Here is a 13,989-nt window from a genome sequence, read left to right on the forward strand (position 1 = left end):
TCAAATATTAAGGAAGAATTCTCTAATAATGAGAGCTGACCAGTAGTGTCTGCCTCAAAAATCAATGAATCCCTTGTTATTAAAAACGTTCAAACAAACTGAATGGCCACATCTTAGAAATGTTTCCTGTAGTGGGTGGTATAGGTGATTCCCATATACAGAGTGAGATACTATATTAGATAATTTTCTAAAGTTTCTTCAGACTGAATTTTTTTTTAGTTGTTTGGTGTCAACAGAATCATGGCTATGTTTTAAGAGAATTTGAACTTTCAAATTTGCTGTCCTTTTAATTAGATTCCTAGGTGTCCTATGATACGGGTAGTCAAAGTTGTTTTCCCTTATAATCAGTAAGAACAGAGACTTGTGCTAATCATAAAATCCAAACAACCTGGATATATTTTATCTCGTCTGCTTACAGCTTGCCAAGTGAAAATGCACACAAGGAACTGCTTCAAAGGATGGAGAGAAACTATAACATCCAGCTTGTCTTGCTCTGCCAAAGCAGCGCTGTAGACAAGGCCAGTTTCATGGGCATGTGACTTTACCAGTTACACAGGGCCCCATGCTTGGTTTTATGTTCTGCTATCACCATTTTGAAATTCTTAATAATTTAAGAACAAAGATACTCCACAAATTTGATAGCCAGCCCTGATTATAATGCTTATCTGGAGTGCCTCACCACCCACTCACTACTTATTATCTTGTAATTTGACTTCTGCCTTTGCCTTATGCTTAAGTAAAATGTCTCTTTTGAGTCATCTACAGCTTAATGACCAGTCCCCAGAGTCTTGCCTTAGACCTCATCCATCTTAATTTGTCTGAAACATCTGACAATGTTGACAGAACATTCTTTTAAATTATTCTGTTTGGTTTCCAGGACTCTAAGAGTTGGTTTCTTCCTTATCTCCCAACTTGCTTGATAAAGTCATGTAGAATGATGGAACGAATTGTCACAATACTAGCCTCAGAGTTTAGCATTCCCAAGAATATGCCTATGTTCTCTACCTCAGGATATATTGGTACTACCTTATTTTCACAGAGTCAGTAACAAAATGATTACCAAATGGATAAACTTAAAGGCTGAACTAGAGTTTCTATCTGCCTGGTATTACAAATCATATACGAAGTTGTTTTCTTTGTTGTTTTTTTCGTTTTACTTAATATAGCAATAAAATGCAGAACATACCAAGATTTTCATCAGCTGAATATATAAATGGTCTTAAATTTCCTCGAGTTTCCTTTACAAAATAATCAATGACGCCAAAAAGGTTTGGAAGTGTCACCTATATAAAAAGAGAATGACAGAAGGTTCAGTGTCACCTGTGTAAAGAAAGTGACAGAAAGCTCAACTGAAATTTAATGAAAATAATTGTGTATTTCCTGACCTCTGGACAATCATGTCAATACCTCATTTCAATGACTTATTAAATAGACATGGTTTTACCTATCCAAGATCTCATTTCCCCTTCCTGACCATATCCAATTTCATGTTAAGGAATTACCCCTTGCCCATTGGATATAGTCTGGTGGACCATAATTAGCACACTTCTCTCCCCCATTAAGATATAAGAACGTGACTCAGGCCAGAATATGCTCCCTTCCTGAAATTTGAATCTTGAGTAGAGGAACAAGGAAGGATAACAGTTTTCTAATCAGATGATTTGTAGTACAAGCAAATGCTTCCTAGTCCCTGAAGGTTTTCTAGCTTTCCAGTTAATCTGTGTGCGGCTTATATTCTTAAAATGAGTTCATTTTTACTTAAGTTAACTATAGTTATTTTCTTCTGCTTGCAGCAAATAACCCACAAACCTGGAGAATTTAAGCATTGTAGTATTTCATTGTAATAAGATACTTCACTTAGCTTGGAGTAACTGAAATGTATTGCCACCCACTCAACCAACAGTTTCATACAAGTGAAATCAAGTTACACCTAGATATACAGGATAATCTCAAAGAGGAAAAAGAATTCACAAGAAGATGGCCTGGTCAGGTGATAGGGCCAATAAGGGTGAAAGGTGAGAGATTAGCCAGGCTGTTAGCTGTCCTTACACTGTAGACTGTATGGCTAATGGCAGATAAGTGAGCCCTAGTTCACCAGTTGCAGACCACACATTGTTCTTCCCTGACCATTGCCTCCAGTCACCTGGTTATCTGTAATATCCTTTAACAAAAGATCCCTGCTTCCTTCATTAGAAATTTTGAAAAGCCCAGTCAGGCATGAATGTGAAAACTGAAATGCTCTGGGAGGCATTTATAGCAAAGGTATAAGTGGGAGGTATGATTTAGCTGCCGCCTTGCTCTTGGCAGAGGTCACTACTACACTTGAAGGATTATGGTCAAAACATAAGAAATTTAACCATACCTTCTCTTGTTTAATTGATCAACACAATGGGCCTGGAGAAACAGTGGAACTTGGAGCTTAATTTCTGAGAAATATAAATACCTTCAAGGCCCATCAGTTCCTTTTAAGTAATACTGGAGGTACCCTTCCTGGGCCCTTCTCCCTACTACTGTAGCCTAGGATCACAGAGCTATATTCCCCTTTTTCAGCATTGGAACATTGGCACATCACCGCGTTCTCATGGGTTGAGACCAGTATAAATACCAGTTTTCTCACCTGTATGAAAGGCATAATATTTATCTCAGGGTGATGATAAGGATTAGATTAGATGATTTATGTTAAATACTCAGCTCTGTGCTTAACACATTATCTAGTGGTAATAATATTTTATTAGCCAATGATAAGTCAGGTGGGATGGGATAATGGTTACAGAAAAGGGAGAAACCCTTTTTTCACTGTTACAATGCTATTAAGAGGGATTTCTGAACTATTACTTGGCAATTGTTAGAAGAGAAGGTATTCACAGATTTCTTCCCATTAGGAATAAGCAAATTTAAATACCTATAATTGGAGGATGTAATACAGATATTTAACAAAAAATACTTATCTATCCTTGAAATATTTTTCTTTCCTTTTCCTTTTTTTTTTTTTTTTTCTTTTTTTTTTTTTGACGTGCCAGGGTTGGGGATTGAAACCGGGACCTTGTATGTGGGAAGCCAGTGCCCAGTCACTGAGCCACACTGGCTCCCACCAGTTGATTTTTTTTTGTTTGTTTTCTTGTTTGTTTCATTTTCATTTTTAGGAGGTACCAGGGAGCGAATCTGGGACCTTGTACATGGCAAGCAGGCACTCAACCACTTGAGCCACATCCACTCCCCAAAATAATTATATTGGTAAAGACTTGCAGAGAAAGAAAAGTAGAAAGTAGTATTGAAAGCAGATTATCTTTTACTTTGCCTCATCCAGCTGTTCTGGCATCTCACTTCTCACCTTCAGGGCTCCATAACATGGCTGTATTTCTCCAGCACGGGGTTCCTGGGGAAAAAGTCTGCTTTTTCACCTTTCTTTGGTTACAATGGTAGGTTTGACAGGAATCAGGAGAAAGTTTATCAACAGGAAAGAAATAGTACTTACAGGTTTTTCCAGTTCAATAGTGTAGTTTTCCCCTATGCTCATCACTTTGTAGTGCTTGATTCTTGGCATACTAAAATAAAACAAATGGTTAATCTCCATTTGATCATACTCTTGGGTCAGTGCAAACTAAAGTGAATATAAAATGTCACCTGTATAGTAAACTTATGTTCTCATGGCTGTGGTTTAGTAAAAAAATTTAGATGGTTTTTGGTTTTCCATTTATCTGGCTCACTATGTCTCTTTTTTGAGGTTATATACTAGGGGATTAGGAAATCAAGGTCATTGAGTGGATGAATGAGAAAGATTTACAAAGAAAAAGAATCAAGAACTAAAAATCTTTCAAGCAGAAACTTAAAATTTCCAGTAACTTTCAAAAGACAAACATTATTATATGCCTATGTAGGCATATACAAATCAAATATATCTTCTTTATATTAAAAAGGGAAGTGGGAAAAATTATTGAAAGCAAATTACTTTCTACCTCACTTCATTACTGTTCCAATCAGAAATCTCTCAGAGGCTCTTTTTCCTGCCAGCAAAGTCACCCTAGATATTTGCTAAGTTCCAGGCAGACTTAGAGATATGGCAAATCCTAGATATAAGGTATTATATGAATACATAGTTGGACTATAAATACAGTAGATGAATCTTAATATCTTCCTCTCCTACTGTCACGTGGCACTCTAAATTACTACCATCCTAAACAAAAATGGTATTTTATTGACTAGGAACTGCCTAAGCACAAGAAGCACATTCTATTTAACTTCATATTCCAGTATTAGCCACTCAAATATTTATGGAAATGAATTTTTAAAATATTAAGAACGCATCTCATAGTGCTATCTGCTAGCAACACAACCAATTTATATTGAGAGCTGAAGTCAGTGTCCATGCCAGCTTTTTTGAGCAGTATGTTTCCATTGAAATCCCTTGATTCAGACAGCAAGAGAGTTAGAGCCAAAACTTTTTCTAATGTTGAAAAGTTAACAGCATTTATTACTCTATTATTTGCTTGAAAGATAAAGTAATTCAACATATATCCTGTGTGAAGCTGTCTAAGGTAAAATTGTCTATCTGGTTAAACTTGACTATAAGGCCTTCCAACCTTCCTCTCTCCATTTCCAGTCTCCATTTCCCTAGGACTCAACTTTGCAGAAGTCTCCCATTTAGTGAATTCTCTCTTCCTCTACCATTATATCCAAATCTTCACCCAATTTTATATCACGTTGAAAAACAGCTCGTATGGGAAGCAGTTGTGGCTCAACTGATAGAGCGTCCACCTACCATATAGAGGGTCCAGGGTTCGATACCCAGGGCCCCCTGACCGGTGTGGTGAGCTGGCCCACGCATGGTGCTGCCGCATGCAAGGAGTGCCGTGCCATGCAGGGGTGTCCCCCACATAGGAGTGCCCAACATGCAAGGAGTGTGCCCCACAAGGAGAGCTGCCCTGTGCAAAAAAAAACGCAGCCCGCCCAGGAGTGGCACCACACACATGGAGAGCTGATGCAGCGAGATGATGCAACAACAAAAAAGGTGACACAGTTTCCCAGTGCTGCTTGACAAGAATAAGCGGACACAGAAGAACACACAGCAAATGGACAGAGAGAGCAGACAACAGGGGAAAGGGGAGAGAAATAAATAAAATAAATCTTTAAAAAAAAAAAAGAAAAACAGCTTATAAGTTAATTACAATGTCTTATTCAAGAGTTTTACTTTCAAAACATGGGATAACACCTAACCTACCAATTCCCCTCCAAGAAAAAAAAGGATTCCTTAGTGCTGAACCTTCAGGAATTACTGGCGAAGGAAATATTTTGGACAGAGGAAGTCTTACAAAGTCTCCTTGGGGTGATTCATCCTATTAGTAACAATAGTTATTTTTTAAAATTCTCACCATTGTCACATAGAATTCTAGTATTCATATGAAATAAATGGTTACTATTCTTTGAAAGGCTAATAAAAAGCTGAAGGATATGACCTTTATAACCAGAAGATCAATGTTCAAATTTTGGTTCTGATTTGTGAGCTCTCGAAGCTTCCATTTCTTCATTTATAAAATGGAGGTAGTATAATAATGCCTGCCTCACAGGGTTTCTGTGAGTTAATGTTTGTAGAGCCTTTAGTATAGTGCCTGACACATTTAAGCACTTAGTAAATTATAAAATCTTTTTTACTACTTTTTAAAGTTATTGTTTTAATTTAGTAATTTCCATGAATCTCAGCTTCTTCATTTTCATAACAAGGGAGATATTATCTGTCTCAAAGAGGTTATTTTTCCTAAAGTAAATGTTTGTCAAACATTCAACACATTGCCTACAAATGATACTCTATAAATGGGGATAGTAATTGTTGTTGTTAGTAATATCCATCATATTATCATCATCATCATCATTGTTCATGACAAAGTGTATAGGTCAACATGCTCATTTGAAACTTCTGACTAATAGAACTAAATTCTGAAGTAGGAAAACAGGTGGATCAGAAAAAAACACATTTTAGACCTTTGTGTGTTTTTTTTCATATTTTGTTTTGTTTTTCCAAAGAAGTAAAGGGAGAGTTAAAAAACAAAAAACAAGACTGATAAACATTGCTATATTAAGCTTACCTGACATGGCCTCAAGTAAGAAGGAACTCTACAAAGTATTTGTGGCTATAAATGTGGTTATAATCCTTGTTCTTAGCTTCTGACTGCAATTTTTGCAAAGGAGTGAATTATAGGTTAATATTTTCTAGTGCTTCCTTGGCTAATGGCTTTCTGAAAGAGTCTATACAATACTAGCTTGCCACCTGGTCATGACAATTTCAAGAAAACAAAACCAAACCAGGAAGTTCGTTGTAAGAACAGCATTATGTCTTATGAATTCACACAGTACAGTGCTGGGTAAAGGCAGATGATCTTTGACATCAAAAGAAGAGTCACCTAACAATTTGGCATTGAATAACTTTTGTTTTCTCCTAAGAGCTACAACCTTCCTTCCTACAGCTGATTTGTTAACAGATATAAATGATTTTGCTTTCAAGTACTGCTTTGTAAACCAACTTGTCCTTTTCAGTTACTGTTTTGCCAGACACACTCATCTAACTTGCATGACTGAACATTTAGCCTACAATCTATGAAAAAATGAACTGATTTTGTGGGTAACAGAGTTTCTTCCAAATAGTCTACATTTCTCCCAAAATCTTTTCAATTAAGTTCTACAGTCTAACAAGTTAAACTTTTAATCATCTCTACACTTGCTATCCTTTAAAATTAAGTGGTCTGTTAAACAGAATATATTATTATCAGGCATTCTAAAAAACCTGCTTTAAGGCATAGAGAACACATGTAACAATCCTTAACAGGATAGATATTTCTGGCTCATAGTGAAAGTTTGTGTAACAAAACTTTTCTTAGCCATTTCCAGGTATAAACTATTCCCCAGCCTATATAAGTACTTGCTGACACCAGTGTCAGAATGTTCTTGTTTGACCATTTTACTTCACTTCTTGCTTCTAAATATGAACTCTTGGGGGGTTGGGGGTGATTAGAATTTTCCCAAAAATATTATGTTTTTATGACCAAATATGCGGGGTTTTTTTAAAGATTTATTTTTTATTTTCTCTCCCCTTCCCCTCCGCCCCCCCCCCCACCGGTTGTCTGCTTTCTGTGTCCATTCGCTGTATGTTCTTCTGTGACCACTTCTATCCTTATCAGCGGCACTGAGAATGTTTCTTTTTGTTGTGCCATCTTGTTGTGTCAGCTCTCCGTGTGTGTGGCACCATTCTTGGGCAGGCTGCACTTTCTTTAGCACTAGGCGGCTCTCCTTACGGGGCGCACTCCTTGCGCGTGGGGCTCCCCTACGCAGCGGACACCCCTGCGTGGCAGAGCACTCCTCCCGCACATCACCACTACGCATGGGCCAGCGCCACACGGGTCAAGGTCAAGGAGGCCCGGGGTTTGAACTGCAGACCTCCCATGTGGTAGACGGACGCCCTATCCACTGGGCCAAGTTCGCTTCCCCAAATATGTTTTTTTATGTACAAAAGCATGAATTTCCATATGAGTTCAACTTGGAAATGGGTTTACCTAGAATTTCATAATTTTGTATGAACTCCTTAACCAGATTCTTTCTCATAAGTTTAAATACAGCTTAAATACAAGGCAAATAAGTATAAGTAAAAACTGTGAATTAGATTTATATCTTAAAGGTAGAAACATTGCATTTCATCACAAATCACACCCACAGCAGAAAATGCTGTTTTTCTGGGTACCCAATTGTATGGAAAATGCAGTGCAAAAAGCTGAACTAACTTAGATCACCTTAAAAGAGATTAGGCTACAATTTTACAGAAAATATATAGTCTTTAAAGAGCTATTAGATCTTGGGAATTTGTATTTTCTGTCTTTTGTGTTTCATGTAGAATAGTACCATAGGCTTCCCATGCAAATGGATCAAACATTCAAACTGACTAAGAAAGGAATAAATATGAAGGAAAAAAATTAACCACTCTCTTATGTGATTTAATTTCACTTTCAAGCCTTTGGATTATATTTCTTCAAAGCAAATATCATAGATAAATTTTAATTCAGCTATGTATCCTCTTATTTTTAAAAGTAGAAGTAGAGAGTTAATGGCATTCTGTATTTTATATGATATTCTTTTATCTCCTAAACCCTTCATAGGGTAAGCTGTTTGACCAGGATATACCAAACAGAAAAATTCAATTTTCTCCCAAGAGTTCTTCTAAGCTCACTAACTTTTAATGTCAGTCATAACTTTAATTTCTTTTGGATTTGTTTTAAGATAGCCAATTAAATTATAAATCAAATAAATTATAACTAGATAACCTTGAAAATCCATTAACTCCAATGTTAGCCTATAATAGACATGAAATATAATGAAATCACAAGAATGTTAAGTTTAAACACATTTCATTTTGTAAAAATGCACACGTATACATACACAGACATCCTCTTACATATACACACATAAAACTGGGATGTGATTTACCATCTAACATTCTTGTCATCTGTTCAGTATACATCGCTAGTATATAAAGACAAATCTGTTTATACAGAGTAATTGGCAAGTGAATGAAACTTATGGGGCAATGGCTTACATTAGCAATGCAGTCATAATGCAATCATTTAAATTTTGTACTGTAAGTTATTATTTTCTTTGCATTGGCTTTATTCACTGAAAATGTCTTCATAATTCGTCTCTCTAGAAATATTGATATTTATGGAGTGGATTGATAGATTCATTAATAGATATATTATGGCTTAAGTAATAATAGAATACTATTATCCCAAAAAAGAATGGCAAATTGAAGAATCAAAGTTATACTAATGCTTTTATATGAAAGACAATTTTTACTGAATAATTTCTTCTAGGGCAATAAAGGAATTTAAATTTAAGGAAACATATATTTTGATTTTATTACCAACTGTGAAAGTATTAACTAAGCCAGAGTCCCTACTGAAATGCAAGCATTTGCAGACTCTGAGAGTTGTACTGAAACTTAAAAGATCCAACCACCCCAGGTAAATGAACACTCAACTTTTGTATGTAGGTGTATTGATTTTCTGAAAGGTAAAGCATTTTATCAGAAACACTATTAACCTTGATGAGCAAATCCTTAGTGATCCTTTTTATAGATGTCAGATGATGCCACTTCTTTATTCACCATAGTCAGTGGGTTCTTATGTTTTTTAGAGCAAAACCCTTGTCTTTACAATGACCTGTAAGGTCTTGAGTGTTCTGTCCCCATCTCCACCTCTGAAATCTCATCTCCTAATCCTATCTCCTTGTTCACTCCATTGCAGTTGCAGTGGCTTCTTTCTGTTCCTTGAACAAGCTCAGTACGCTCCTGCTTCAGGACATAACACTTACTGCCTGGAGCTTTCTTGCCCCAGAAATCGGCATGGTTTGCTCACTCACTTCCTTCAGGTCTCTGCTTAAATTTCAGTTAATAAAGTAGGCCTTCTCTCACCACTTTATATGAAAGCAACAAGAGCAACCACAAAAATGTTCTCTCTCCACCCCTGAGAGATCGATCTCTCTCACCCTGCTTTATTTTATCCCCATAGATTTTATCACCATATACATAATATTTTTAGTGGTGTACTTTTTTCATAGTCCACATCTCCTCATAAGAATGTAAGCTCCTTGAAAACAGAGGCATTGTTTTGTTTGCTGTTATATCCTCAGTACCTACAACATTCCTTGGTATATAGTAGCTGCACAATAAATATTATTTGAATTGAATAATTGAATGAACAATAGAACTGTACCCAGGGCCCAAGTAATTTGCTTCTTCTTCTCTACTGAAAATATTAGCCTGAGACTCAGCTTTAGCATTGCTTATATGACATTCCTTCTCTATCCTTGTGTTCATATCTTTAGCCCCAACAAAACACATAGCAATGCTGATCTGAATTTATATGATTTTGCCTTCTAAACAATATCATACTTTTTAGCAATTCCATAAATTTTTAAATTAAACATACTCTATCTCCTGCCGGATAGTGATGGAGTAATTTCCACTGTCACTACCAGGCCTCAGGATCATATTTCCCAAGGAAGGGTTCTTCTCGAGCATCTCAGTCGCTTCTTTCCGGGACACTGTATAAAAACATCTACAGAGGTGAAGAAAAAAAAAACAATTTTTTTAACTGACAGAAATCATTACGTGAAAAATTGCTACAGCAATGGGAAAGATGACAGCATAAGATGCTTCAGGGCTCCATCCCCCAATAGAAGCTTAGAACAACCAGCAAGAATTGACAGAAACATCTTTCACAAAGCTCTAGAAAACAAAGGACTGCACTAAAAGGGAAAGCTCTGAATCAAGAAAAACATTACTTAAAGTGGTAGGATGACAGCGGATGTGGCTAAAGCAGTTGAGTGCCTGCTTCCCACATGGGAGGTTCTGGGTTCTGTCCCCAGTGCCTCCTAAAAACAAAAAAACAAACAAGCAAACAAAAGAAAAAACCAAATCAGGGGAGCTGATGTGGCCCAGGGGTTGAGTGCTGGCTTCCCACATACAAGGTCCTGGGCTCATTCCCGGCTCCACCTAAAGAAAAGTGGTAGGATCTCATGGTGCCCTGGCTGGACCTTCCCCTACTCCCCACGAGTTCAGCATGGAGCCAGCCTGCACTTCTAGTGCAGATACCTGGTCCTGGTTCCAGAGGGAGCAGAGTAAACCTTGGGTGGAGTAAGCCTTGGGAGCACATATGCCTCACCCATTCTGCCTGGTGACAGCATGAAAGACTTGTCATCCCAGAACTTGCCCTTCATGTAGAAATCAGCTCACAGAAATATCCTACAGGATGCTGTAGAAGAGCTTTCAAGTTGTGCAGCCTGAGGTAAGGGATTTCTGTCTATAAGACATACAGTGCAGTGCCCAGGACAATGATGAAACTGTTTTCTAGAGAAGAGTTTCTAGAGACATTCAGAACTGTGTAAATGGGGGAATTCCCTGGGTCAAACTGCATACCCCAGATAAGATGCATATATAGAAAGTATCAGAGAGGCCTCTATGCTTTGACTTGGAGTCGTTCTCTAAATGCATTACACAAATAGGCCCTGGATAAACCCTGAAGGAGAATTCTCCCACAGGTTAATCTGAAAAGACTGAGAAAGGGATTTTCTTCTTCTTCTTCCTTTTCTTTTCTTTCTTTTCTTTTTCTTTTTTTGTTAGCAATCTGGCAATCAAGAAAAGTTCTATCATAATACTAGCTGGATAGTTGTATCATAATACTTAAGGAACAGAGACCTCAAGTCAAAATTCTAATGATAACACATCAAAATAGCAAAATGTCCAGGTTTCAACAAAAGGTTACTAAAGGATGCAATGACCCAGGCAGAGAGGAAGATAAAAGCATTTGAAAACATCACTGAGGAGGACCAGACCTGGGACATATCAGACAAAACTTTTATAAAAAATGGTCTTAAATATACGCAAAGAGCTAAAGGAAAATATGGAGAAAGAACTGAAGGAAATCAAGAAAACGGTAAGGGAACACTAAGAAATATCAATAGAGATATGGAAATTATGAAAAGGAACCACACAGAGCCAAAGATCACAGTAATAAAAATAAAAAATTCCCTAGAGAGAGCTGACAGAAGAAAGCATCAGTGCACTTGAAGATAAGACTATTGAAATCATCCAGTCTGGGTTGCAAAAAGAAGAATGAAGAAAAATGAACAGAGTCTGAGAATCTTGTGGGATACCATCAGGCAAACCAACATGTATGTTGAGGGAGTCCCAGAAGTAGAAGAAAGAGAGAAAACGGCAGAGAGAATATACAAAGAAATAATGGCTGAAAACTTCCCAAATTAAAAAAAAAGGTGGGGGGGGGGGGTGGCAAATACACACATACAAGACACTCAATGAACTCCAAACAGGATAAATCCAAATAGACCCACCTCAGCATATGATAATCACATGGTTGAATCTGAAGATAGAGAATTCTGAAAGCCACAAAAGGGAGGCAATATGCCATGTTCAAGAGAACCTCAAGTGCTGATTTCTTCTCAAAAACAATGAAGGCAAGAAAGCAGTGGGTTGACATATTTAAAGTCCGGAAAGCAAAAAAATTGCCAGCCAAGAATTCTATTTGTGGCAAAACTGTCTTTCAGAAATGAAGGAGATATTAAAACATTCCAAAACAAAGACTGTTATATTTTTGGTTCATAATTCTACTTTTTATTTCCTACAGGATCTAAAAGGCAAATGCATAAAATGCAACAATAAATCAGTGGTTTGGATTTATAATATATAAGCATATAATTTGGGACAAGAACTCCATAAAGGTGAAGGCAGAGGCGTATAGGAACATGGTTTGTATACACTACTGAAGTTAAGTTAGTATCAAAGCAAATGAGATTGTTATAGATTTAGAATGATAAACTTAAGCCTCATGGTAACTAGGAAAGAAACAATTGGAGAATATGCAAACCCACAGAGACAAAAAATAGGTTGCCAGGGGTGGAGGAACAGGAAGAATGGGAAATTAATGTATAATGGATGTAGGTTTCTGTTTGGGGAGATGGGAAATTTTGGTAATGAAAGGTAGTGAGGGTACTGCAGTATTGTGAAAGTAATCAATCCCACCGAATGGTATGCTTGGGAGTGGCTGAGATGGGAAAGTTTTTGTTGTATATATGTTCCCACAATTGAAAAAAAAAGAAAAGAAAGAGCAACTAAAGAGAAAATGTCAATTAAATGCAATACATGATTCTAGATGGGCTCCAGCTAGGAAGGAGAAAAGGCTCAAAGGGACATTATTGGAACACATGAAAATTAGGAATATAGACTATAAACTTTATATCAATGTTAAATTTCTTTAACTTGATAACTGCATTTAAGGTGGTTACATAAGTGAATATCTTTGCTCTTAGGAAATGTACATGGCAGTATGAAGTGTTCAGGGAGCATGATGTGTATAAACAACATTCAAGTATTTCAGAGAATAGACTGATAACTAGGCAGGCGGACAGAATGATATGGCAAATGTAGCAAAATGTTGGTGGATTGGAATAGCTGGGGAGGTAGGGGTATGTTGGAGTTCTCTGTATGGGGTCTCTAATATTTGTGTAACCATCCTCTACATTTGAAAGCATTTTTTAATTAAAAATTTTAAAAAGTGTTACTAGCATAATTTGAGATCTGCAGTTATCAACTGTACTCAGAAATTCAATGGTTATTATTACAATTACAATTATGTAATTACAATTAGAACTATTATAAGTCTGTGTCCCCTTCCCTCAACCTTTCAAAGCCACTTCCTTAACCAAAAAGGACAGGATTTATTGATCAGTAAATAATCACCAGTACCATTTGAAAATCTAAGACAGGAATTAATGATGTAGTCCTACTCTCAGCATTCACAACAGGCTCTTGGATAAATAACATTTGTTAGTAGGTTATTTTCAGAGATACACAAACTTCTCTATAATTGCTTCTTTTACATAGTCACTGTTTTAAACACTAATGTTTAAAAGTATATATGAGCTCACCCTTTAGCATAATATGGTCTTCTTATGGTATTTTAATATATGAAATAAAATAAAAGACTTTCTAATTTTATAATATATATCATATTCATTGAAATATATAGTCATAGAAAAAATCTGGCAGGATATGCAATACACTAAATTGTTAAAAGCAATTATACCTGAATGGTGAGACAAGTAGTTTTTTAAAATCTTCTTTTCATTTTTATGTAGTATATAGTATATTTATTGAGAAAAAAAGAATCAGTCTATGTGCTTTTCAATGTTTGTCACTGTAGTCAACTAAAAGTGAAAGTTGGCAGGTTTCTGTGATTGTAGTGTAGATAGACTACGTGTAAGAACCTGATGTCAAAGATGGTACCAGGAGAAGTGACAGTGACAAGAAGACCAAGATTCCAGGAGGAAAGGGCTCACAACTTAGTCACACTTATCAACAATATGAGCAAAATAAGAGATAAAGGATATTGCTGAATTCAACATGTTCTGTTTCTCTGCATATTTCCAACAGCATCC

General features: G+C 36.6%; 1 protein-coding gene across 2 annotated transcripts in view; it reads right to left on the reverse strand.

Annotated features, from left to right (window-relative positions):
* STAP1 (signal transducing adaptor family member 1) overlaps positions 1–13,989 on the reverse strand; it is a 62,730-nt gene that overhangs the window by 29,698 nt on the left and 19,043 nt on the right. For both annotated transcript variants that reach the window (XM_004466871.4, XM_004466869.4), the window contains 3 exons: positions 9,966–10,094; positions 3,476–3,545; positions 1,187–1,283 (listed from right to left, as the gene is read on the reverse strand). In XM_004466871.4, the coding sequence (XP_004466928.2) occupies positions 1,187–1,283; positions 3,476–3,545; positions 9,966–10,094 (296 nt within the window). The remainder of the gene's footprint in view (positions 1–1,186; positions 1,284–3,475; positions 3,546–9,965; positions 10,095–13,989) is intronic.

This window comes from Dasypus novemcinctus, chromosome 1 (assembly GCF_030445035.2).
Source record: "Dasypus novemcinctus isolate mDasNov1 chromosome 1, mDasNov1.1.hap2, whole genome shotgun sequence".
NCBI lineage: Eukaryota > Metazoa > Chordata > Mammalia > Cingulata > Dasypodidae > Dasypus > Dasypus novemcinctus.